At 38.3% G+C, this 22,894-nt stretch overlaps 1 protein-coding gene across 2 annotated transcripts; it reads right to left on the bottom strand.

The window, feature by feature from the left end:
• Positions 1-588: 588 nt before the first annotated feature.
• Positions 589-16,846, bottom strand: mxa (myxovirus (influenza) resistance A). Of its 2 annotated transcripts, none has more exons than XM_049473079.1 (13): positions 16,760-16,846; positions 14,526-14,733; positions 12,070-12,207; positions 11,278-11,432; positions 10,299-10,437; positions 9,973-10,171; positions 7,774-7,852; positions 7,192-7,314; positions 6,081-6,222; positions 5,352-5,510; positions 5,024-5,100; positions 4,077-4,346; positions 589-2,131 (listed from the first exon to the last, which is right to left on the bottom strand). In XM_049473079.1, exons 2-13 carry the CDS (start codon positions 14,713-14,715, stop codon positions 1,907-1,909), a joined length of 1,896 nt encoding a protein of 631 aa, XP_049329036.1. In that variant the 5' UTR covers positions 14,716-14,733; positions 16,760-16,846; the 3' UTR covers positions 589-1,906. The 2 variants fall into 2 exon arrangements, with proteins under 2 accessions (XP_049329036.1, XP_049329035.1); XM_049473078.1 differs by having other exon boundaries at positions 14,526-14,740; positions 16,760-16,824.
• Between the last annotated feature and the right edge of the window lie 6,048 nt (positions 16,847-22,894).

The raw sequence follows: 22,894 nt of genomic DNA, 5'->3' as shown, positions 1-22,894 counted from the left end.
CCTGATGGAGAAACAGCATGACCTACTGTACTCCCTCTCTCTCTGACTCCGGCTGCTGATGGAGAAACAGCATGACCTACTGTACTCCCTCTCTCTCTGACTCCGGCTGCTGATGGAGAAACAGCATGACCTACTGTACTCCCTCTCTCTCTGACTCCGGCTTCTGATGGAGAAACAGCATGACCAACTGTATTCTCTCTCTCTGACTCTGGCTGCTGATGGAGAAGCAGCATGACCTACTGTATTCTCTCTCTCAGACTCCAGCTGCTGATGGAGAAGCAGCATGACCTACTGTACTCTCTCAGACTCCGGTTAAAGGCAAGATTACTAAACTCAGTTTTGGATACCAATGGGTTATTTCTTGCATTAATATCCTGCCTGAGTAGACAGCATTTCTCATGTTTTACAAGTTTATTTCCAGTCATGCTCCAGATGCAAATTTACGAGAAGAGGTACAGTTGAACCTCTAAACAATTTAGCAATTTAGTATTTTTGATACGTTTGATGGAGACCACACAATGAAAAAGCACATAGAATGAAACAAATCTATTTAACTGTATTCTAACCGTATACAGTATAATAGTCAGATACAGACAGAACAGATTTATTAATATATTTCAGCAACTGAGGCTTGGTCTAAAGAAAATGTCCAGCAGAATTAAGCACCTTAATAAATCTTGCTGACCTTCATAAAACTGACCTGCAGGGAACTTCTCTGCACTCACTTAAAGAGGCAGCCAAACACCTTCATATAATACTAACACACAAAGTACAGCACAGAAGTAGAGCTGGTGTAATTAGTTGCACTGATTAATGTCTGGCCCACAGTATAAAGGATAATTTAGCAGAATTTTTGGCCAGGTTGCTCTTTCCTACAAACGCAAATGTAGTGTTTTAGTACTCGAGTGCTTGATTTTGGTCTTCAGTGCTTGGTCTTCAAGCAATCGGTAGTCTTGTCCTCTTTTTGACTTTGTTTGAGATTGACTTGGACGTTGTTCTTGAGCCCAGTTCTTCTGTCTGAGGTAACGTTTACTAGAAACTAATCTCAAAAAATTTGAATATTATATAAATCCAATTGGTACTTTTGGCAGTGTGGGCAGTGTTCCCATTACTGCTGGAAAATGAAATCTGCTTCTCCATAAAAGCTGTCAGAAGAGGGAAGCATGAAGTGCTGTAAGATTTTGTGGGAAAACAAAACTGCACTGACATTAGACTTAATAATAAAACACAGTGGATCAACACCAGCAGATGACAGACATGACTCTCCAACCAAACCATCACTGATTGTAGAGACTTCAAACTAGACCTTAAGCAGCTTGGACACTACTGTGTTGTATTATCAAGTCCAAAGTCAGTGCAGTGTTTTCCAGGAAAATCTTACATCACTTCATGCTTCCATCTCCACAAAAATGGCTTTTATGGAGGTGCAGATTTCATTTTCCAGCAGGACTTGCAAAAGTACTAATTAGTCTTATATGATATTCACATTTTCTGAGACACTGATTGCTAGCTATCAGCTAGCTACAGTAGCATATATCTTAAACCCATATTGAAACCTTCCTAATAATTGATCCATTGGTGTAAATGGTCCATGCTTACCCAGTACATTCAATCTGTTGGAACTGTGGCACATTTCAATACACTGATAAAATTTCTTGATTTTTTTTATCTATATACTTTAGAAACTGAATCTAAAACCTCATCTTTGGTTTAGCTACCAGATACCCACCCCAAAACATCTACACTGATGATCACACCTTATAACCTAGTCCTCTGTAAATAATGGAACAACTGAACAAAAGTAAGATAAGGATACATAAAGAAAACCTGCCGGTTGTATATATAGTTATTTAGACTAAAATGAAATTAGTAATTTAATGAATTTCTTCATTTCAGTCTGGACGCGCTAAAACTTGACGAGGTAGCTGTGGGCTTTCATCAGGCGTTTCTGGCGGCTCAGCAGGTTGGCGCGCTTGTTGCCGATGTCGTGGTCCTCTTTGAGCAGGGTCTCGGTGCAGTCCTTGTCCTGTATCAGCTGCAGCATGTCCCTCTGCAGCTGCAGCGCCGCCTCCTGCAGCAGCAGGTACCGGATCATCAGCGGGACCTGGTCCGCCAGGCGCTTACTCGCAATCTAAACACAGGTCGGTCAAGCAGTCAAGAGGCAGTGATGTATACATCATCAAAAGTGTGTTTCTAAATGTGTTTACTATTACAGAGCGTAGTGCTGTGCGATATGAGGATAAATATCATGGGGAAGATAGAAAAGTGTCTATCGTGCTACTTAGCTTCTGTCGTCCCTATCGTTTCTACAGTAATTTCATCAATTATTCATGCAAATATATAAAGTAGGCTACGATGAAATGTATTGGCGTGGTCACTTTGCATTTATATAAGTGATAATAAAGTAATCTTATAATGTGGTTTTGGGTTTAATGTCACTTTGAAATAAAGTTGGAAAAAAGTAAGCAATGATATTATTTTGTCATATTTTTCGAAGAATAACTGAAAACATGCTTGAATGTGGTATATCATGATATATATCGTTATCGTGATATAGAAAATTTCATATCGTGAAATACGATTTTTCCCATATCGCCCAGCACTAACAGAGCAGCTGTTATCAGTTAGATTGTGGCTTATTCTCTTCTGTACTGCAGTTACAGTGGTTGGCATGGTGGCGGTAAATGAGGTGTTAAGGACAATTTATAGTTCTACGTTGAATCTACGATGTAGCTAACACATAGAAGAGGACCCAGTGAGAGATGATTAAACACAGTGTTTAAAAACTCCAGCAGCACTGCTGTATCTGATCCACTGACTGTACCAGATCAACACACACTAACACCCCATACACCACCACCTCCTGTCGGGTGCTGACATTGGCGTAGGAACTGGGGGATCAGACTTAGGTGGGTTTGTCCCCCCAAAATGATACTGCAGAAAAAGCAGAAATTGTTTTCAAATAAACTTTTATTTTGAAAGCACGCCGAAATCTGCACCCCTGCAATGAAGATCACCCACTCTCCGGAGAGCGTTTCTAAGTCAAGTTAGCTAAAGCAATTACCACCGCTTTTATCAACAAGATGGTGCATACGTGCTGCCGAGAGAGGGTGCTTTTCATGGCGGGGGTGCAGATTTAGACACTACTACGGTGCCGAATTCATCAACCCCGCCGGGAAAAGCACCCCCTCTTGGGTGAGGCTGCAGGTGACTTTTCTTTTTCCTTGTTTCTTATAAGTCAGTGTAGCTTAGAACATTATCTTGAGTATTTCCATTTTCTAAGTAAAGTTGAAGCCAAGTAGACGTGTGTGCATGCTCCAGAGAGTGGGTGCTTTTCCTGGCGGGGGTGCTAAATTCGGCACAACACTGGCTTTACACTCGAGATCAGTGATGAGAGATGAATCGCAACAATGATAATATACTGCAATAAAAACAACTTGCTAGGGTAATGTCTTGTTCTGCTAACATTCTGCTAATATTTCTGTGGTGGTAACTATGGTGTTGCTAAGCAGTTGCTAGGTGTTTAATAAGGTGTTGCTAGGTGGTTGCTAAGGTGTTGCTAGGTGGTTGCTAAAGCATTGCTATGGAATCCATGGTGGTTGCTATGGTGTTACTATGGTATCCATGGTGGTTCCTATGATGTTGCTATGCAGTTGCTAGGTGGTTGCTAAGGCGTTGCTATGGTATCCATGGTGGTTGCTATGATGTTGCTAGGTGGTTGCTGAGGAGTTGCTAGGTGGTTGCTAAGGCGTTGCTATGGTATCCATGGTGGTTCCTATGATGTTGCTATGCAGTTGCTAGGTGGTTGCAAAGGTGTTGCTATGGTATCTATGGTGGTTGCTATGGTGTTGCTAAGTTTTCATCTTCGTATCTTGAAAAATGTGACGTACACGGGCTTTCAAATTTCTCCCAATTCATTTTCAATAAGAAAAAATGCTAAAGCAATGAGCAACCATAATTATTGATTATAGAACCACAAATATGCCAAAAAGATCAGTGGAGCTGAAAAGATGGATAATGGGTGAAGAATCACAATAAAGCAGTATGGTAAGTAAATATCAGTTAAAGGAACTCACGCCGTAGTAGGACTTGAGGTGCCGCATCAGTTCCTGCAGGGTGGCGTGGTTGTTCGTGTTGGAGAGCAGACTGGAAAAACCAAAACCAGAGACTACGTAGGAATTTCCTCCTTTCTGTTCTTCACCCTCCTCCTCTTCATGCTTCAGAGAAATCAGGGTGTTGCTGTAGGTGCTGTCCTGAGTGTAGATGATCAGCTCCATCTTAAACTGGGTCCTCAACATCGACTCGGCCTCCGCCTCCTTCTCCTGTTTTATACTGTCGATCCTGGTCTGGAGGAACGAAGAGCAACCAGCATGTTATCAAGCTAACCATCAGAAAACTCAATCCCAGTTACTATATTCACTAATACCACTTACAACTTTACCATTTCCAGAAGCTCCGCCCACTTCTCTACTACAATACAGAGTTACTACTGTACATTCACTAATACCACTTACAACTTTACTACTGTACACAACACAAGCCTTATTATGTTCACCATGACCAGAAGAAGCTCCGCCCACTTCTCTACTACAATACAGAGTTACTATATTCACTAATACCACTTACAACTTTACCATGTCCAGAAGCTCCGCCCACTTCTCTACAATACAGATTTATTATATTCACCGTGAGCAGTGAACGCTGCACATACGGCATACGGTGTGAAAATAGCTTAGCATGGAGCAGCAGCAGTGACAGCGTTTGTGTTTAGCTGTGGTAATTATCAGTTTAATCTAAAGTAAAACCTGAAACACTTCATCACTTGGTATCATGAGTTGTAAAACATCTTATATGTGTTGTGAGAAGGAATGGCCGCATCACACAGTGGGAAATGCATTACTGTCCCAACATACAACTTGGATGTATATTAATAAATGAAATATCTTGGGTTTGTACTGTCTGCAACTAAATCAAAGTCAAAAATATATTTAAGTAAATACTGTCAGTCAAAATAAGAACCTACCTTTGCTGTTCTGAGAAGGTTGGGGAAGCCCACAAAGCTGTTCTGAGCCAACTGGATGAAGCCCTTTCTAATAAGATCTGTGGATACATGGTAAAAAAACATGTTCATAACTACACGTGTATAAAGCATTGGCAAAAGTATCCTGCGCTTGTCTGCATTGGTGTGTTTGGTAACGTGAGGTTTGGATTGAGCTGCTTGGCCATGGAAACTCTCCATTCCATGAGTCTCTCAATGCTCTACTGAAGCTACATGAAGTTTGGAGGTCTGTAGTGATGGACTCTCAGAAAGTTGGGTCTTCTGTACTTAAATGAAACACTTTGTTGTCTACCTGAGATCTCCTTCAGCTTCCTGACAGCAGGTTCCTCCAGCTTCTTGATCTGGTCCTTCACCATCACCTCGAAGGTCTTGTAGTTAATGAATCCTGGAAGTTCCCGGCCCCGGTACTTAACCTCATACTCCTGCACTTCCTTCTCAATTCGCCTGTTAACTGGAACATTCATAAAACAGCTATTTTAGAAAAATGAAGATGTGTTAAACACAGAGTGATCTACTTTAAGCGTTTATTTCTTTTATTGTTGATTATGGCTTACAGACAATGAAAACCCAAAAATCAGTGTCAAGTTCTGCTGGAAAATGAAATCTGCATCTCCAAACCATCACTGACTGGTGGAAACTTCACACTAGACCTCGAGCAGCTTGGACTGTGGGTCTCTCCACTCTTCCTCCAGACTCTGCTCCCTTGATTCACAAATGAAATGTAAAATGTACTGATGATCAGTGATGGTTTGGAGAGTCATGTCTGTCATCTGCTGGTGTTGATCCACTGTGTTTTATTATCAAGTCTAAAGTCAGTGCAGTTTTGTTTTCCCACAAAACCTTACAGCACTTCATGCTTTCCTCTGCTGCTGACAAATTTTATAGAGATGTGGATTTCATTTTCCAGCAGGACTTGGCACACTGCCCACACTGCCAAAAATACCAATTGAATTGAGACACAGATTTTTGGGTTGTCAGACAGTGTATCTCTGATCTGGACAGCAGTAAATGGAACACTCACAGGTCTCTCCTGATTGGTCCAGGTGCTGCTTCCAGCTCTCGAACTTTATCCTTAGGTTGGAGAAGATGTTGAGGTGGGGGGCAGTCCTAAGCTCCTCCCCCATGGTCAGGTTCAGAGCGTCCTGAGTGAACGCCGTCACTTTCTAACACAAAAAAACAGAAAAAAATGGAATAAATCAGATTTACATCACTATAGTGCTGTGTGCATTTTATCTCTCTAGTTGATGTTCGGTAATTGGGCATTAACTGTTACCTTAAGGGACAGCTTGGAAAGGCCCGTAGCTGTGTAAGTTGTGAGGTGCTATCTTGTTAGTGATGCTTAACATTGGCCAGTGTGGTTATGGCAAGATGATAGGAATTATAATTGAGCCAGTGTACCAGAAATACTTGTATGTCAGAGGGCCAATATTACCACCCACAGTAGACAGTGCAGTGCTGTAGGTGGTAATGATGGTGACCTGGCGGTGTCTGGTAAGAATTGTCCGTGTCCGCATTTAATACAGAAGACCCCGCCTACATATCCCACAAGTCAGTGGAGCATTCTTTACCTTCATGGAACATGCAATGGGTGTCCAGTTACTTTAGGTAATTTCTATACTTTCATTTGTATACTTTAATTGTTGATGATTATGAAGCTTACAGTCAATAAAAACTCAAAAATAAGTTTCTCAGAAAATTTTAATATTATATAAGACCAATTGGTACTTTTGGCAGTGTGGGCAGTGTGCCACGTCCTGCTGGAAAATGAAATCCGCATCTCCAAACCATCACTGATTGGTGAAAACTTCACACTAGACCTCGAGCAGTTTGTACTGTGTGTCTCTCCACTCTTCCTCCAGACTCTGCTCCGTTGATTTCCTTTAAATGAAATGTGAAATTTACTGATGATCAGTGATGGTTTGGAGAGACATATCTGTCATCTGCTGGTGTTGATCCACTGTGTTTTATTATCAAGTCTAAAGTCAGTGCAGTTTTGTTTGCTTCCCTCTGCTGATAACAAATTTTATGGAGATGCGGATTTCATTTTCCAGCAGGACTTTGTAATTCCAGTTTGTACTTTCTATATTTTTATTTCTGTTGGTTTGGGTTTGGGTGTGTAGAGATAAACTCACATCAATCAGATAGTAGATGCGCTCGCTGGGCTCCATGGGCGGACCATTGCCGTACTTTTCCAGCTCGTCCTGGGTCTCGGCCAGCTTCGCCTCGATCTGCTCCTCAAGCCTCGGCAGCGATTTCTGCCAAGAAATATACCAACAAAGTAGAAGTGTCAGGATAGTTACATTACCTGTCATGTAGATGTTTGCCCAAATGGTGTAATAAAATATATAACGTACAGTATACTTTTAGATTTAAGTGCAGCATTTGACACAGTGGATCACGACATTCTTATAAACTGCCTGAAAACCTGGGTAGGCCTATCTGGAAATGTTTTGCAGTGGTTTAATTCTTATCTTAAGGGTCGAAAGTACTTTGTTGGCATAGCTGACCACCGCTCCAAGGAGCACGATATACTTTATGGTGTTCCACAGGGTTCTGTGTTAGGCCCACTTCTTTTTTCCTTGTACATGCTTCAGTTAGTGTAACTTTTTTAGAACGTGCTGATAATATATAAATTTAGTTTAGAGACCCCAAACGCGTTAGACTGTCCCTCTGCTCATCCTTCTCCTTCTGATGATGATGATAAGTTTCTGTACCTCGATGTGATGGACCAGCTCCAGCGTCAGTTTCTCAGCGAGTTTGGGGACGGTGGCTTTGCCGTCGTCGTACAGCGCGCTGCAAAAAACGTTCAAAAACAGAATTTTGAAGCACTTTTTATATTTAATTAAATGTAATAAAATGCATTGTGATTGGCTGAGAGGTGTTTTATGAGTGACATTATCAGCTGATAATGCACTGTAACCGAAGCTCTCCATGTATTACTCTGCCACATACAGGTAACCTAGCAACGATGCAGCACTTACAAACCAAATACAAACCAAATGAGATGTCATTATACACCACTGGGGGGCGCTGGATCACATAGAGGCACAGTGCAGAAATGCTAAGCCATGTCTCCAATAGGCGGCACAGGCAAAGACGTGGCCCCAAAAATAAATAAGGCCAATGATTTGAAATATGTACTATTACACACATTATCAGACACCAATATCAGGTTAAGAGTTGTTATTATTAAAATAAAAGCTTAAGTGTATATATTTTCCAGTTAATATGCAGTATTTTAAGCTGAATGTGGAAAGTGAAGGTGGAAACATTTTCTTTTATATAAACGAGTGCTGGACTTTAATCATTTCACAGATTTCTCACCGAAAAAGCGTTTATTTGCGTGAGTAAAGCTAACCTAGCAACAATGCAGTGCTTACAAACCAAACAGCGCAGCTACAAACAGAGCAGCAATGGAACTATTTCAACTGGCGGAGTTTTTATAACAAAACAGATCATATTTTCTCCTCCTTTTTAACTTAAAATCTTTCAATAAACAGTGATAATGGAACTGTGGTATAATCACAATAATACACTCGAGGTTCGTGCTATAACGTGTAATACTCGTCCTGTGGCCTCGTGCTTAAGACCACAGCACAGCAGTGCCAATATTACACATTATAGCACAAACCTCGAGTGTATTATTGCTTAAGTAAAGTTTAATAATGTAATCATTTAACTATTTTTCAATGTTTATTATTGTCATACTCATATATTCTACAGTACTATGGTTGAAACCCCCTAGACTCTAGATATAAGGAGTAGAGGGATTCTCAGGGGGTGCAGAGTGACCATAAATGCAGTATACTGTAAATCTATAGGCATGAGTTGACAGTCTGGTGTACTGTGCCCTCTAGTGGTGATGGCAACAGTGAAGCTATGTAAAGTATTGTATAAATTGTGCCTATTTAGCCATTTTCCCTCACTGGTATCATGTGACTGGTATCATTATAAGGTCTATGTTGTAAATAAGGAGCAGGGCTGTTAATTTTGGCATTTCAAGTACAATTCTCTCATACTGGCCAGTAGATATTCAACAAATCACCTCATGGCAAAGAACTCTCTAAGGATGAGAAAAGCAAAACTATTGCTCTCCACAATGAAGGCCTAGGCTATACGAAGGTTATTAACATCCTAAAACTGAGAAACTGCACAAAACCCACCCAATTGAGCATCTGTGGGGCATCCTCAAGTGGATAACCTTTAACCTTAGCAACCACCTAGCAACACATTAGCACTAACAGTGGAAACACTACAATCAACCCTTAGCAACCATTAAGAAACATCTTAGAAACCAACACCTATAGCATAGAAAATACCATAGCAGCCAACACTTTTACCTTAGAAACCACCTAGCAACACATTAACACTATCAGCGGTAACACTTTACAATAAGTGTATGTTAATTATCAGTACTTATCAGGACTTATGTACCAATATCTCAACTAACTATTAATTGACGCCAGTTAAGACATTAATGATCAGTAGAACATTTTTGACTAATGTCTTAATTAGGTATTAATTAGTGTCAATTAATTACTAGTTGAGACATTACTTAATCATTATTTATCATTGTTTATTACTCTCGTAAGTAATGTTAATTACTTTAAATTAAAATAGTGTTGGCCTAACAGATACATTGTAACAACATCTTAGCAACCACCTAGCAAAGCCCTTAGCAACTGCTTAGCAACAACACCTTAGAAACTGTCTAGTAACACCTCACCAACCATTTCCTTCAAATCGCAACCACCAAACAATACCTCAGGAGCCAACCCCAATACTGTAGCAACACCTTAGCAACCACTCCTTAGCAACAAGCACCTACATCATAGCATCACTGCTAAGCTGCAACTGCACTCTCTGACTGATCACCAGTAAAACTGGAACCCTGAGAAGAACTCATGACCCACCTGAAGTGAGGATGATCCCTGAAGAAGGCCTTCTCCTTCTCCGTGGCTTCAGTCAGAGACACGCGGTCTATTATCTCCTTCTGTCCTCTGCAGCGAACGATCATGTAGCCTTTAGTCAGATTAATGATCTCGTTATTAACGATCTCCACCACCGTCTCCTCCGTCCCCTTATCCACCAGGTCCGGCTTCGTCAGGATGCCTGATGAGCAGTGAACAGAACACGCAACAATGCTCAGTACCCACAGGATAGACCACAAGGTGTTTAAAAACTCCAGCAGCACTGCTGTATCTGATCACCAACACCTCATCCACCACCATGAACAGACCTAGAGTCCTCTCTCCATTCGGATCCTCCACCTGAGCCATCTTCAGAGCTTCAGTGGTGGCGATGTCCACGTTGCACGGCACCACCACCAGGTTAATCGTTTCCTGCTTGGTGATGAACTTCCGGATCAGCCTCTTAATCTGCGAGAGGTTTTTACAGCGTTAAAACACCTGAACCCCTTACTATAAACACCTACCTACATTGTGCTTCCACTTACTGTGGCCACTTTATTAGAAACACCTACTGTACTACTTTGTGCCTCCACTGACTGTGGACACTTTATTAGAAACACCTACTGTAGTACCCTGTGCTTCTACTGACTGTGGACACTTTATTAGAAACACCTACTTTACTACCTTGCGCTTTTAGTGACTGGCCACTTTATTAGAATCATGAATATAACCTTGTGCTTTTAGTGACTGGCCACTTTATTAGAAACGCCTATTGCACTGACATTTGCTTTCACTCACTGGCCACTTTATTAGAAACACATACATAGCTGGAGCTTTTAGTGACTGGCCACTTTATTAGAAACACCTACATACAATGTGCTTTCATACACTGGCCACTTTATTGGAAACACCTACATACAATGCGCTTTTACACACTGGCCAATTTACTGGAAACACATACATAGCTTGAGCTTTTAGTGATTGGCCACTTTATTGGAAACACCTACCTACTATTTTCACTCACTGGCCACTTTATTAGAAACACCTGCATACCTTGTGCTTCACTGACTGTGGCCACTTTATTAGAAACACCTACTGTACTACCTTGTACTGTCACTCACTGGACACATTTTAATTGTTACTCATTGGCCACCTTTTTGGAAACACCTACCTTCAATTTTCACTCATTGGCCACTTTATTGGAAACACCTACCCACTCATTTTGCTAACTGTCTGTACTGTCCCTCATTGGCCAGTTCATTAGGAACAGCAGGTGTGTGCTTGTGAATCAGTGCAGTGATTGGGTACCTGGTCTCCGATGTCTTCTGGTTGGCCCTTGACGGCGACTCGTGCGATCCCCGGCAGGTCGATAAGTGTGAGATCAGGAACGTTGGAAGAAGTTATCTCCAGACTGATGAGGTCATCACTGATCCCCACTCCAACCCCGGCTATTTTATCCTGGGCTAAAAATTAAATTCAAATTAAAATTGACAGTAACTGGATAAAATGGGATAATTATTATGAGAAATCTCGCATAAAATACTTGCATAAATTTTGGATTATTGGTGTTTTATTAATTGGTGTTATTTTAACAGAACTTAACAACCAGTATTTTTCACTGCAGGTTTATTAACCCTATTCATTTGATTATAGCGCCACCACATGGAATAATGAAACATTAACTTTAGTATTTTTAATTAAAGGGCCCATAGAGATTAAAAGCTGTAGTCTTGCTGAAAGCTTCCATTTGATATGGCTTTAACTTTAATACTGATCGAACTGGCACTAATTTGTTAGCTGGGTAACTAATCTATGCCGAAGAGAGCACCCTGCAAACACACATCCCCTGAATCACGAGGAGACTTGGGGTAAAATCTGCATTTGAAAGCTGGAATAAGCTTTCTAATGCTGGAATGGGCACTAATTTGTTAGCTGGTCATCTAGAAGGGATTCTAGCTAACCAATCTTAGCTTGGTTCCATTCAGGACTGTGCACAGGTTGTCTTGTGTTATGTATGAAAACTGCCTGAAAGCTTTTATCTCTCAAAATTACAATAATGCTCATTTTGTTCGCTTCATGTTACAATTGTAGATATCGTACCTTCTCTGATCTTGCTCTCCACCTCGGCTGGATCATCTAACTCCTCTTCGTAGCCGTCGTAGCTGATCTTCCCGTGCCAGCTGTCCTCCTCCCGGCACCTCTTCATCTTCAGCTCCAGAGGACATCGCGTCACGATACCTTTACGTGAATTTTAGAGAGAAAAGAAAGAATGTTTTAATCTCTTACGATTTGATCAGCCGTGGTTTTATGTTTTTTGGATACAATCCGGGTTAGCACCCGAACATCCCTTTCAGACAGCTTCCTCTTACAGCGTCCACAGTTAATCCTGTTGGATGTGGTTGGTCCTTCTTGGTGGTATGCTGACATTACCCTGGATACCGTGGCTCTTGATGCATCACAAAAACTTGCTGTCTTGGTCACAGATGCTCCAGCAAGACGTGCACCAACAATTTGTCCTCTTTTGAACTCTGGTATGTCACCCATAATGTTGTGTGTATTGCAATATTTTGAGCAGAACTGTGCTCTTACCCTGCTAATTGAACCTTCACACTCTGCTCTTACTGGTGCAATGTGCAATTAATGAAGATTGGCCACCAGGCTGCTCCAATTTAGCCATGAAACCTCCCACACTAAAATGATGACAGGTGGTTTAGTTTCATTGTCCAACACCTGTAATTATCAGCATTTTTAACAGTGATATGAAAATACTGTGAAGGATTGTTAGATAAAGGAAACCAGAGGTACCCTTTTTCCAGCAATATCGTAATGTAAAATCCTACGAAAATATAATGTCTTGCATTGTGATTGTGACCTCTGCTGGCTGGTTGCAGTACTGCAGTGTAATGTTCAACAATTCCAATGGGTAGTTTTCCCTTCGCTAATATCATCACATTTTAATTTACCCCAAAAATCAGTTTATAAACCTTATTCTGCTGTATTATCGTAAGAAGGCGGGGCTACACTTATGGATAAAGTGCATATTTTAGTGAGTTTCCTGCTTTAAAACATACAACAGAAGATTTGAATGTGTTGTTTTAGCGGGTTGGGTTTCTCTTTTCTGTTTAAGCTGCATTATAAACCGGTTATACCTGTTCTCCAGGTGTGCTTTAGAGGACTATTTTAACGCTTCTTCCTTGTGAGCTTAATAGACAATGACTGGTGTTAGAATCACTATACAGGCTCTAAATAATTGTGTGATTTTTGAAACAACACCTCAAATACTCAAGTAATACATAATAATCTTAGTGATATTTATACATAACTTTAAGTATGTCTGTTACTGCAGTACAGAATGTATCCGGCAGGTGTCACTATTAAATACATTATTAAATATATCTACTTATGTGTACAGGTGCCGTATTATTCATTTATACTGGTGCTATTTTAATAATTAAAAAAAAGTGGTATTGACAATGTACTTTTTATAAAGCTCTGTATATTGGGCTGGAAAAGAAGACAGTATTTTTTAATTCATACACAATAAATATATATATATATATATATATATATATATATACATATATTCCATTTGGTAAAATGGAATATATGTATATATGTTTTTCCAGAGCTGTTTATAGTAACAGTACAGTAAAAAGCACTTGGTGCTTGGACGAATGAGTGAAAAGACTCAATATGATGATTTTAATTATTTTAAAAAGGTAGATAAAAAAATGGAAAGTTTATGGAACATTTAAGTTGTTTAATTTATTAAATGATGAAACTCTAGACCTGCTGATAGGCGTGTTTGGCTCCTGTAAAAGGATCATAACGTGCTGTAAAGGTTATATATAAAGTTAAAATAGCTGAGTTATGACTGTATATAACTGTATATAAGTAAATATGAGTGTATATAAGTGTATATATGTGTATGTAAGTGTGTATACGTTTATATAAATGTATATGAGTGTATATAAGTGAATATAAGTGTATATAAGTGTTATGAGTGTATATAAGTGAATATACGTGTATATAAGAGTATATAAGGGTATATAAGTGAATATAAGTGTGTATATAAGTGTATATAAGTGAATATAAGTGTGTATATAAGTGAATATAAGTGTGTATATAAGTGTATATAAGTGAATATAAGTGTGTATATAAGTGTATAAGAGTTTATTTAAGTGTATATAAGTGAATATACGTGTATATAAGTGAATTTAAGTGTATATAAGTGTGAGTGTATATAAGTGAATTTAAGTGTATATGAGTGTATATAAGTGAATATAAGTGTATATATAGATGTATAAGAGTTTATATACGTGCATATAAGTGAATATAAGTGTGTATGTAAGTGTATAAGATTTTATATAAGTGTATATAAGTGAATATAAGTGTGTATGTAAGTGTATAAGAGTAAATATAAGTGAATATACATGTATATAAGTGTATATTAGTGTATGTAAGTGTGTATATGAGTGTATATAAGTGTATATGAATATACATAAGTGTATATAATTGAATATAAGAGTATATAAGTGTATATATGGATGACTGACCGCTGCCTCTGGGTAGGGCGACCCCGCTGAGCGCCTCCAGCACGGAGCTCTTGCCGGAGCTCTGGTCTCCTATAACAGCGATGGCGGGCAGCGCCAGGTCCTTCTCCACCCCCTGAGATCTGAGAGAATCTATCAGATCAATACACGGCCTGACCTTCTCCTCATACTGCTCATTCAGCGTGGAACCCATCTCAGATACCTCAGCAACCTACACACTTAAAAACAGAGGTACTATATAAGTACTTTCTTGTACTCATAGGTTCACTTGTTAATTGTTAATTGTACTGTAAAAGATATAATATTGGCCTTTAGAGAGTTTAGATGTGCTTCCGAAGTCTTTCCGAACAGCAGGAAGTACAGATTTGAACCATTTAACAAACCAAAAGTTACATTCAGTATCACTGTACTGATACACTTTATAAAATGTATTTTTTATTTATACATATTTCATTAAAAAATATATTCATTTGATGAAAAGATTTATAATCTTTACAATCTTTACTTTTAACATAAATATGGGTACAAAATGTTATAAAGTATAGTCAGTATAGTATAGTATAGTATAGTATAGTATAGTATAGTATTGTATTGTATATTGATATAGTCAATATAAGGTACAGCCCCAGCGACAAGCTTTGTACTCTTTTAAGTACAAATCTGTTCTTATTTTTCTTAGTGTGTAAGTTATCTTCAGCAGCCACTTACTGTAGCAATTAAAGTAACCTAAGGTATCTTAGCAACCTTCTACAGTAGCAACCTCAGCAACCTAAGGTATCTTATCAACCACTTACTGTAGCAACCTCAGTAACCTAAGGTATCTTAGCAACCTTCTACACTAGCAACCTCAGCAACCTAAGGTATCTTAGCAACCTTCTACAGTAGCAACCTCAGCAACCTAAGGTATCTTAGCAACCTTCTACAGTAGCAACCTAAGGTATCTTATCAACCACTTACTCTAGCAACCTCAGCAACCTAAGGTATCTTATCAACCACTTACTGTAGCAACCTCAGTAACCTAAGGTATCTTAGCAACCTTCTACGGTAGCAACCTCAGTAACCTAAGGTACCTTAGCAGCCACTTACTGTAGCAATTAAAACAACCCAAGGTACCTTAGCAACCTTCTACAGTAGCAACCTCAGCAACCTAAGGTATCTTAGCAACCTTTTACAGTAGCAATTAAAGCAACCTAAGGTATCTTAGCAACCTTCTACAGTAGCAACCTCAGTAACCTAAGGTATCTTAGCAGCCACTTACTGTAGCAATTAAAACAACCTAAGGTACCTTAGCAACCTTCTACAGTAGCAACCTCAGCAACCTAAGGTATCTTATCAACCATTTACTGTAGCAACCACAGCAACCTAAGGTACCTTAGCAACCTTCTACAATAGCAAGCTAAGATTCCATAGCAAGCACTTACTGTAGCAACCACAGCAACCTATGGTATCTTAGCAAGCTTCTATAGTAGCAACCTCAGTAACCAAAGGTATCTTAGCAGCCACTTACTAACCTTACAACACTTACCACTTAACACATACCAACCTCTTACAGTAGCAACCTCACAGACATCTAGTACCTCTGCGACCTCAGATACCTTAGCAACCTGCTACTCTAGCAATCTCACGGACGTCAGGTACCTCGTCGAATTCAGACACCTTAGCAACCTCCCACCTTAGCAACCTCACAGTGTCAGGTACCTTAGCAACCTCCTACTGCAACAATTTCAGATACCTCAGAAACCTCCTACAGTAGCAATCTCACAGGCGTCAGTTACCTTAGCAACATCAAATATCTCAGCAACGTCAGATACCTCAGCAAACTATGGTACCTTAGCCACCTCAGATACCTCAGCAGCCTCCTACTGTAGCAACCTCAGATACCTCAGCTAACTATGGTACCTTAGCAACCTCACAGATGTCAATTACTTAACCCCCCTTAGATACTTTAACAACCTCCCACAGTAGCAACCTCACGGACGTCAGGTAACTCTGCAACCTCAGATACCTTAGTAACCATAAATACCTCAGCAACCACCAATTGTAGCAACTTCAAAAACCTAAGCAACCTCCTACCATAGTAATCTTAAATATCTTAGGAACCTCAGCAACCTCCTACCGTAGCAACCTCGCGGACGTCAGTTAACTCTGCAACCTCAGATACCTTAGTAACATAAATACCTCAGCAACCACCAATTGTAGCAACTTTAACAACGTAAGGTCCCTTAACAACCTCCTACCGTAGCAACCTCGCGGACGTCAGGTGCCTCAGCGCAGCTGCTGTAGTCTGTGGTCTGGAGTTTGGAGGAAGCTGAGCTCAGGTTCTCTTCATCAGAAATCGAAACTCCTCCTCAGCGCCGCTACTTTCATTTTCCAGGAATCTCTGAGTTTCATACAGGAAAAATATATATTAACAAAAGCAGTAACAGCAGATCCTTCACTTACACCACCGATCATCTCTTCATCAGTCTGATTACTCTGACTGTACTGGGATAATTAAGCCCAGTTAGATGTTTTAGAAGAGTTTTTAGAAACTGGAATGATGTATAATTTGGTCCTCCTGTTTCTGGGAGTAGTGATGAAGATGTGAAGGTGTGTAATAACAGGTTATAACCGCAGGATGGCGCCTTTAGCTTAGCTCTGTTTAGAACAAGAAACCACCTGGACCATCAAGGACCAGTTTAGACCACTAGTTACCATCAGAATCTGGATTTAAGATTGTTAATGTTTAGTAGGGTTATAAAGGGTTAAACCACTTTTAGCCAGAGGTGGAAAAAGTACTGAACAACTGTGATTAAGTAAAAGTATCTTTACTTTGCTAAAATTCTACTCAAGTAAAAGTACCCATCAAAAAATCTACTCGAGTAAAAGTAAAAAATTACTCAATTTAAAATGTACTTTGAGTAAAAGTTACATAGTTACTTTTAATGATTTGATGTAAAAAAGCAAATCATAAATTAAATCGTTTTTAATGAGCTAATATTTCATATAATAATTTGGACATTTCAGGCAGTATTTGTTCAGACCACCCCATAAAACATTTTTAAGAAGTGGTATAGGTTTATCCAATTATCCATTTTTTTTCTTTACTGTTAAAAAGTTGGGCAGGGGCACATTTTGTATTGCATGAGGACGTTATTGCCTCGTTATTCCACAATTCAGACAATTTTTTTCCCAGCATTTTATTTTTTTACTCAGTAATTGGGAGTTTTCCAATGTAGCGAAGTAAATTACTTGTGTCAAAATGTACTTGAGTAAAAGTAAAATTACCTATTTTAAAAACTACTTAAAAAATTACAAATTACTCATAAAATCTACTCAATTACAGCAATGTGAGTAAATGTAATTCATTACTTTCCACCTCTGCTTTTAGCTAATATACCTTCAGTGTATATCACCATTTATATCAATAAACCTCAAATCCTAGAATATAATAATAATAATAATAATAATAATAATAATAATAATAATAATAATAATAATAATAATAATCTGTACTGCTATCTCAATTTGTCAAATAAAAAAATCAAAATTTGATTTAAATCAAAAGCTGTTATGTAAAACATGACAATATTATTTTTGTACCATTATCTCATGTTAAATGTTTGTTGAATAATTTTGTCAGGATTTTAGCTGTTATTTTAAGACCACAACAAAAAAAAATTGCCGCTACATTTTGGAATCACTATTATAAAATTTAGAGTCGTGATTTGTGATGTTTGGAATAAATTTAAAAACTGTGAGTTGTGGCTCTAAAGTTTGGAATTATGACAATTAAAATAATCCTATTTTTTTATTCGTTTTGTAAAATTTGTTGGAATATCACCATAAGATTTACACTCTACAGCTCTACAGCTTGTAATCATTGTTAATTTTTTTTAATTTATGACTCTGAAGTTTAAAATAAATTTTCAATATTTTGGTGTTGTGGCTTGTTTGAAATCAATCTTCAAATCAAAGTCCTGGAATTGTGGCAAAGCAAAAAATGTAAAATAATCACAGTAAAGTTTTAATTCTACTCGAGCGTTTGTAGTTTTGGATTTGTGGCTCTAAAGTTTAGAATTGTGACCCAATATAATAAAATTAATCTTCAACAGTTTGGTATTGTGCCATTTGGAGATTGAAATTAATCTGGCTTTAACATTTGGAATCATAACTCTGAAGTTTAAAATAAAGGGACCACTTTAAAATAAGACTACCTATATAAAGGGTTTATAAATGGTTTACAATTAGTTTATTAATGGTTACTAATAAGGTTGTAAATGCCTTAAAAATCATTAATAATCAGTTATAACACATACGTAGAAAGGGCAACAATGACCTGTTGTTTGCCAAATAGTGAACCCACAGTCATCTATATTGTTGCCCTTTCTACGTATGTGTTATAACTGATTATTAATGATTTGTAAGGCATCTACAACCTTATTAGTAACCATTAATAAACTAATTGTAAACCATTTATAAACCCTTTATAAAGGTGGTACCAAAATAAATCCTAACATTTTTAGAATTGTGTCTCTAAAGTTTGGAATCATTATTAAAAGTTTGAAATTCCAGAATTTGAGAATTGTATGATAATATGATAAAATATGATAATATGACTCCACAGTCATAATATCACTTCTAATCACTGCTCAAAGATTTTCCGTCATGAAGTTTGAAATTATTTTTTAATGATTTGAAATTTTAAAGTGGCTTTATAGTTCAGAATTGTGATTAAAGTTTGAGGTCCATCTTTAAAGTTTAAAAAAAGAACTGCTCAAATGTTTAAAATCATCACTGTAAAGTCTGAAATCTACTCAAGGGTTTGGAATATTGGAATTATGGCTCTAAAATTAGGAATCTATGTTGTCCTTTTTAATTCCAAACTTTTAAACAGACCTTGGAACAGATTTTCCAGACCTTTCTCTGCCAGTTAATCTGATTTACATCAGGTTTTTTTTGTCAGAAACAAAAAGAAAAATGGCTAAAACAAAAAGTGTGAAACAGGAAAGGAGCAGTTACAGGAAATTAGACTAAAAGCCTCTGAGGAGGAAAGCGTTTGGGCAGAGTACCAGTGAACTGTGGGAGTAACCACTGTACTACACTTAACCAACAGATATAGAATAACGACATCAGAGTAAAATGATCTAAAATAAAGAATGTAAAATATAAAACACATTCTGGTTTGTTTAACAATTTTGTTTACTAAATATATCCATATGTTTTTCTTCACAGTTTGGATGAGTTTGGAATAAATAAGAACAGTAGTTCTAATTCTAGTTCTAATTCAAAAATCTATTTAAATGTATTTGCATGCCAGTTAAAATCTATTTTTTTTTTCTAAATTTAAATGTAATTTAAATCAACATTGCAATGTATCATTATTTAATCAATTAATAAATAATATTTACATTTATATTTATGTGGCAAGAGATTACAGTATCCAGTAAGTACAGTATATGGTGGCCTCAAGATGGTGCTATTTTTCAAAGATTTTAAAGGAAAAGCTTTTCCAGTTCTTTGATCAGATTTTTACACTCTTACATATCTTTGTTTTTAACAAGTTGGTAGTAGGTGTTTCCAATAAAGTGGCCACATTGAGAGGAAGTGAAGATACAGTAATACGTAGTAGGTGTTTCTATTAAAGTGGCCAAAGTGAGTGGAAGCACATTATTAGTGGCCACTTTATCCCTGAGGCCACTTTATTGGAAACACCTATTACCTACTACTGACCATCCGCTTCCACTCACTGTGGCCACTTTATTGGAAACAACTACAAACAACTAATGACTATGTGCTTCCACTCACTGTGGCCACTTTATTAGAAACACTTGCTACCTTCTACTGACCTTATGCTTCCACTCAATGTGGCCATTTTATTGGAAACACCTACTACCTACTACAGATTATGTGCTTCCTCTTAATGTGGCCACTTTATTGGAAACACCTACTACCTACTACAGATTATGTGCTTCCTCTTAATGTGGCCACTTTACTGGAAACACCTACTACCTTCTACTGACCTTATGCTTCCACTCACTGTGGCCACTATATTGGAAACACCTACAACCTGCTAATGAGTATGTGCTTCCTCTCACTGTGGCCACTTTACTGGAAACACCTACTACCTTCTACTGACTATGTGTTTTCACTCACTATGGCCACTTTATTGGAAACACCTACTAAGTACTCCTGACCTTATGCTTCCACCCAATGTGGCCACTTTATTAGAAACTACTGTAGGTAGGTGTTTGTAATAAACTGTAGTTAGTACTAGATAGGTGTTTCTAATAAATTGGCCACTGGTAGAGTATGCAGTGTTCTAATAAAGCAGTGTATTTTGGAGATGATCTGGAAGATGGTCCAGCCTGCTGTATCTCCAGACTCAGGTTGTGTCTCTGGGCTCTGATTGATGAGTCCGGACGGGATGACAGCGTCCTGAGTGAAACGGGCACATCTTCCAAACTCCCATGATTCCGTGCGGCTCTCCGGCGTGTCAGCTCGGCTCAGGCCGCTGCCGCTGAGTGCAGCCTGTAGCTAAATTCAGGCAGTATTGTCAGTTTGGCTCTTGGTGTTGGTGAATGGTATGATGGCAGGATGAAGCACAGTGAGGGAGGGAGGCTGTACGCTCACCCGGTCTAATATCACTTCACAAAGTTCTCCTAAAGTTCTCTGTTCACACCTGTGGATGCTAAACCGTTGTGACTAGGGCGGTGCGATACTGGGAAAAACGTACATTGTGTTATCTTTTTGTTCTACGTCATTATAGACCACTTAAAAATTATTTTACCAAATTGAAAACCTCTGGAATATAATCAAGAGGAACTTGGATGATCACAAGCCATCAAACCAAAATGAACTGCATGAATTTTTGTACCAGGAGTAAAGCAGCATAAAGTTATCCAAAAGCAGTGTGTAAGACTGGTGGTGGAGAAAGAACATGCCAAAAAATGCTATTAAAACCAGGGTTATTCCACTAAATATTGATTTCTGAACTCTTAAAACTTTATGAATATGAACTTGTTGTTTTCTTTGCATTATTTGAGGTCTGAAAGCTCTGCATCGTTTTTGTCATTTCAGCCATTTCTCTTTTTTTGCAAATAAATGCTCTAAATGCCAATATTTTCTTTGTAGTTTGGGAGAAATGTTGTCTGTAGTTTATAGAATAAAAACAACAGTGTTCATTTTACTCAAACATAAACCTATAAATATCAAAATCGGAAAAACTCATTCAGAAACTAAAGTGGTCTCTTCATTTTTTTCTAGAGCTGTATATTACAATATTTAAGAAATACAGGAATTGTGTATTGATGATTGGAGAAAAATAAATGCTACTACTAGGGAGATAAAATCGATTTATACAGCATGTTCTGTGATGTGACTATTACACATGTGTATATTGCGACATCAATGTTAAAATAATATGAATTGTTCAGCCCTAATTACTGGAAAATTTATTGCTAACTATTATACCTTATATTTCCAATCAGTGACCCCTTTATTAGAAACTGTGGCCTCTTTTCTTTGTATTAATTTAAAGAGTAACCAACACCCCCTGATTTTAGCTGACTCCACCCTCAGCTCTAAATTGAAAAATGCAAAAAAATTGGAGGGGAAGTTTGAAAGTTGCACTGGGTGATGTATGGGTTTAGGGGCGGGTCAGGAGGGAGAGCTGATTGGGCTGAGCAGTGTACCTCTAATGGCAGTGAGACACAGATGATTGGATGTCAGCAGGGGCATGGTGTTATTGATTAACATCATTCTGTTCTATAGCACAGTTGAACCTGAGAGGGCGCTGCAGAGGTGAAAATGACCACAATAAAAAGCATTTAAGATTAGAAAATGTTAGAAAATGATTATAAAATTTTAAGCAGGACTGGTATGTTTCATTACTTTAAAGGAACACATTGCAGCTATTAATGGATGAAAAAAAAATACATATATATAATGTTGCTGTAATTGTGTTGTAGTGGCGTTTTCCCACAATTTAACACTGCTATCACAGCATTAGTATGATTAGCCTCGTCCCACACTTCTACAGTGATATTAGCATAGTGGCTAGAGACTTTATCTCACTTTATCTCATCTCTTTATATCACTACAGGCATGGTCCAACATTGCTACCAGCCTCGTCCAACAACACAAGAGTGGTTTTATTGCACTGGCTTCCAAAATGGCAACGTATGATGCTACCACCCCCATGCTTAACAGATAGCATAGTAGGTAGTGAAGCTATCACTGTTCCAGTGCTTTTGAAGTTGGAAAAAGACATTCTGCTCTAAAAAAAAAGAACAGATCAAAGGTTATGTAGCTATAATCCCAACATGATCATGACCTTTATGTCTATAATGAACCTTTACGAGTTATGGGAACTCCAGGGAACACCCGTACAT

Source organism: Astyanax mexicanus, unplaced genomic scaffold (assembly GCF_023375975.1).
Source record: "Astyanax mexicanus isolate ESR-SI-001 unplaced genomic scaffold, AstMex3_surface scaffold_33, whole genome shotgun sequence".
In the NCBI taxonomy this organism is placed as follows: Eukaryota; Metazoa; Chordata; class Actinopteri; order Characiformes; family Acestrorhamphidae; genus Astyanax; species Astyanax mexicanus.
The sequence above is the reverse complement of the archived record's forward strand: the minus strand, read 5'-3'. Positions and strand labels throughout refer to the sequence as shown.

Excerpts from the sequence above, each read along its gene's own strand:
- mxa (XM_049473079.1), bottom strand. The coding sequence starts at position 14,715 with ATGGGTTCCACGCTGAATGAGCAGTATGAGGAGAAGGTCAGGCCGTGT. Across the intron at positions 12,208-14,525 it reads CGCCCTACCCAGAGGCAGCG|GTATCGTGACGCGATGTCCT; the intron begins GTCAGTCATCCA and ends ATTCACGTAAAG. Across the intron at positions 5,101-5,351 it reads GAAGCTGAAGGAGATCTCAG|ATCTTATTAGAAAGGGCTTC; the intron begins GTAGACAACAAA and ends ATGTATCCACAG.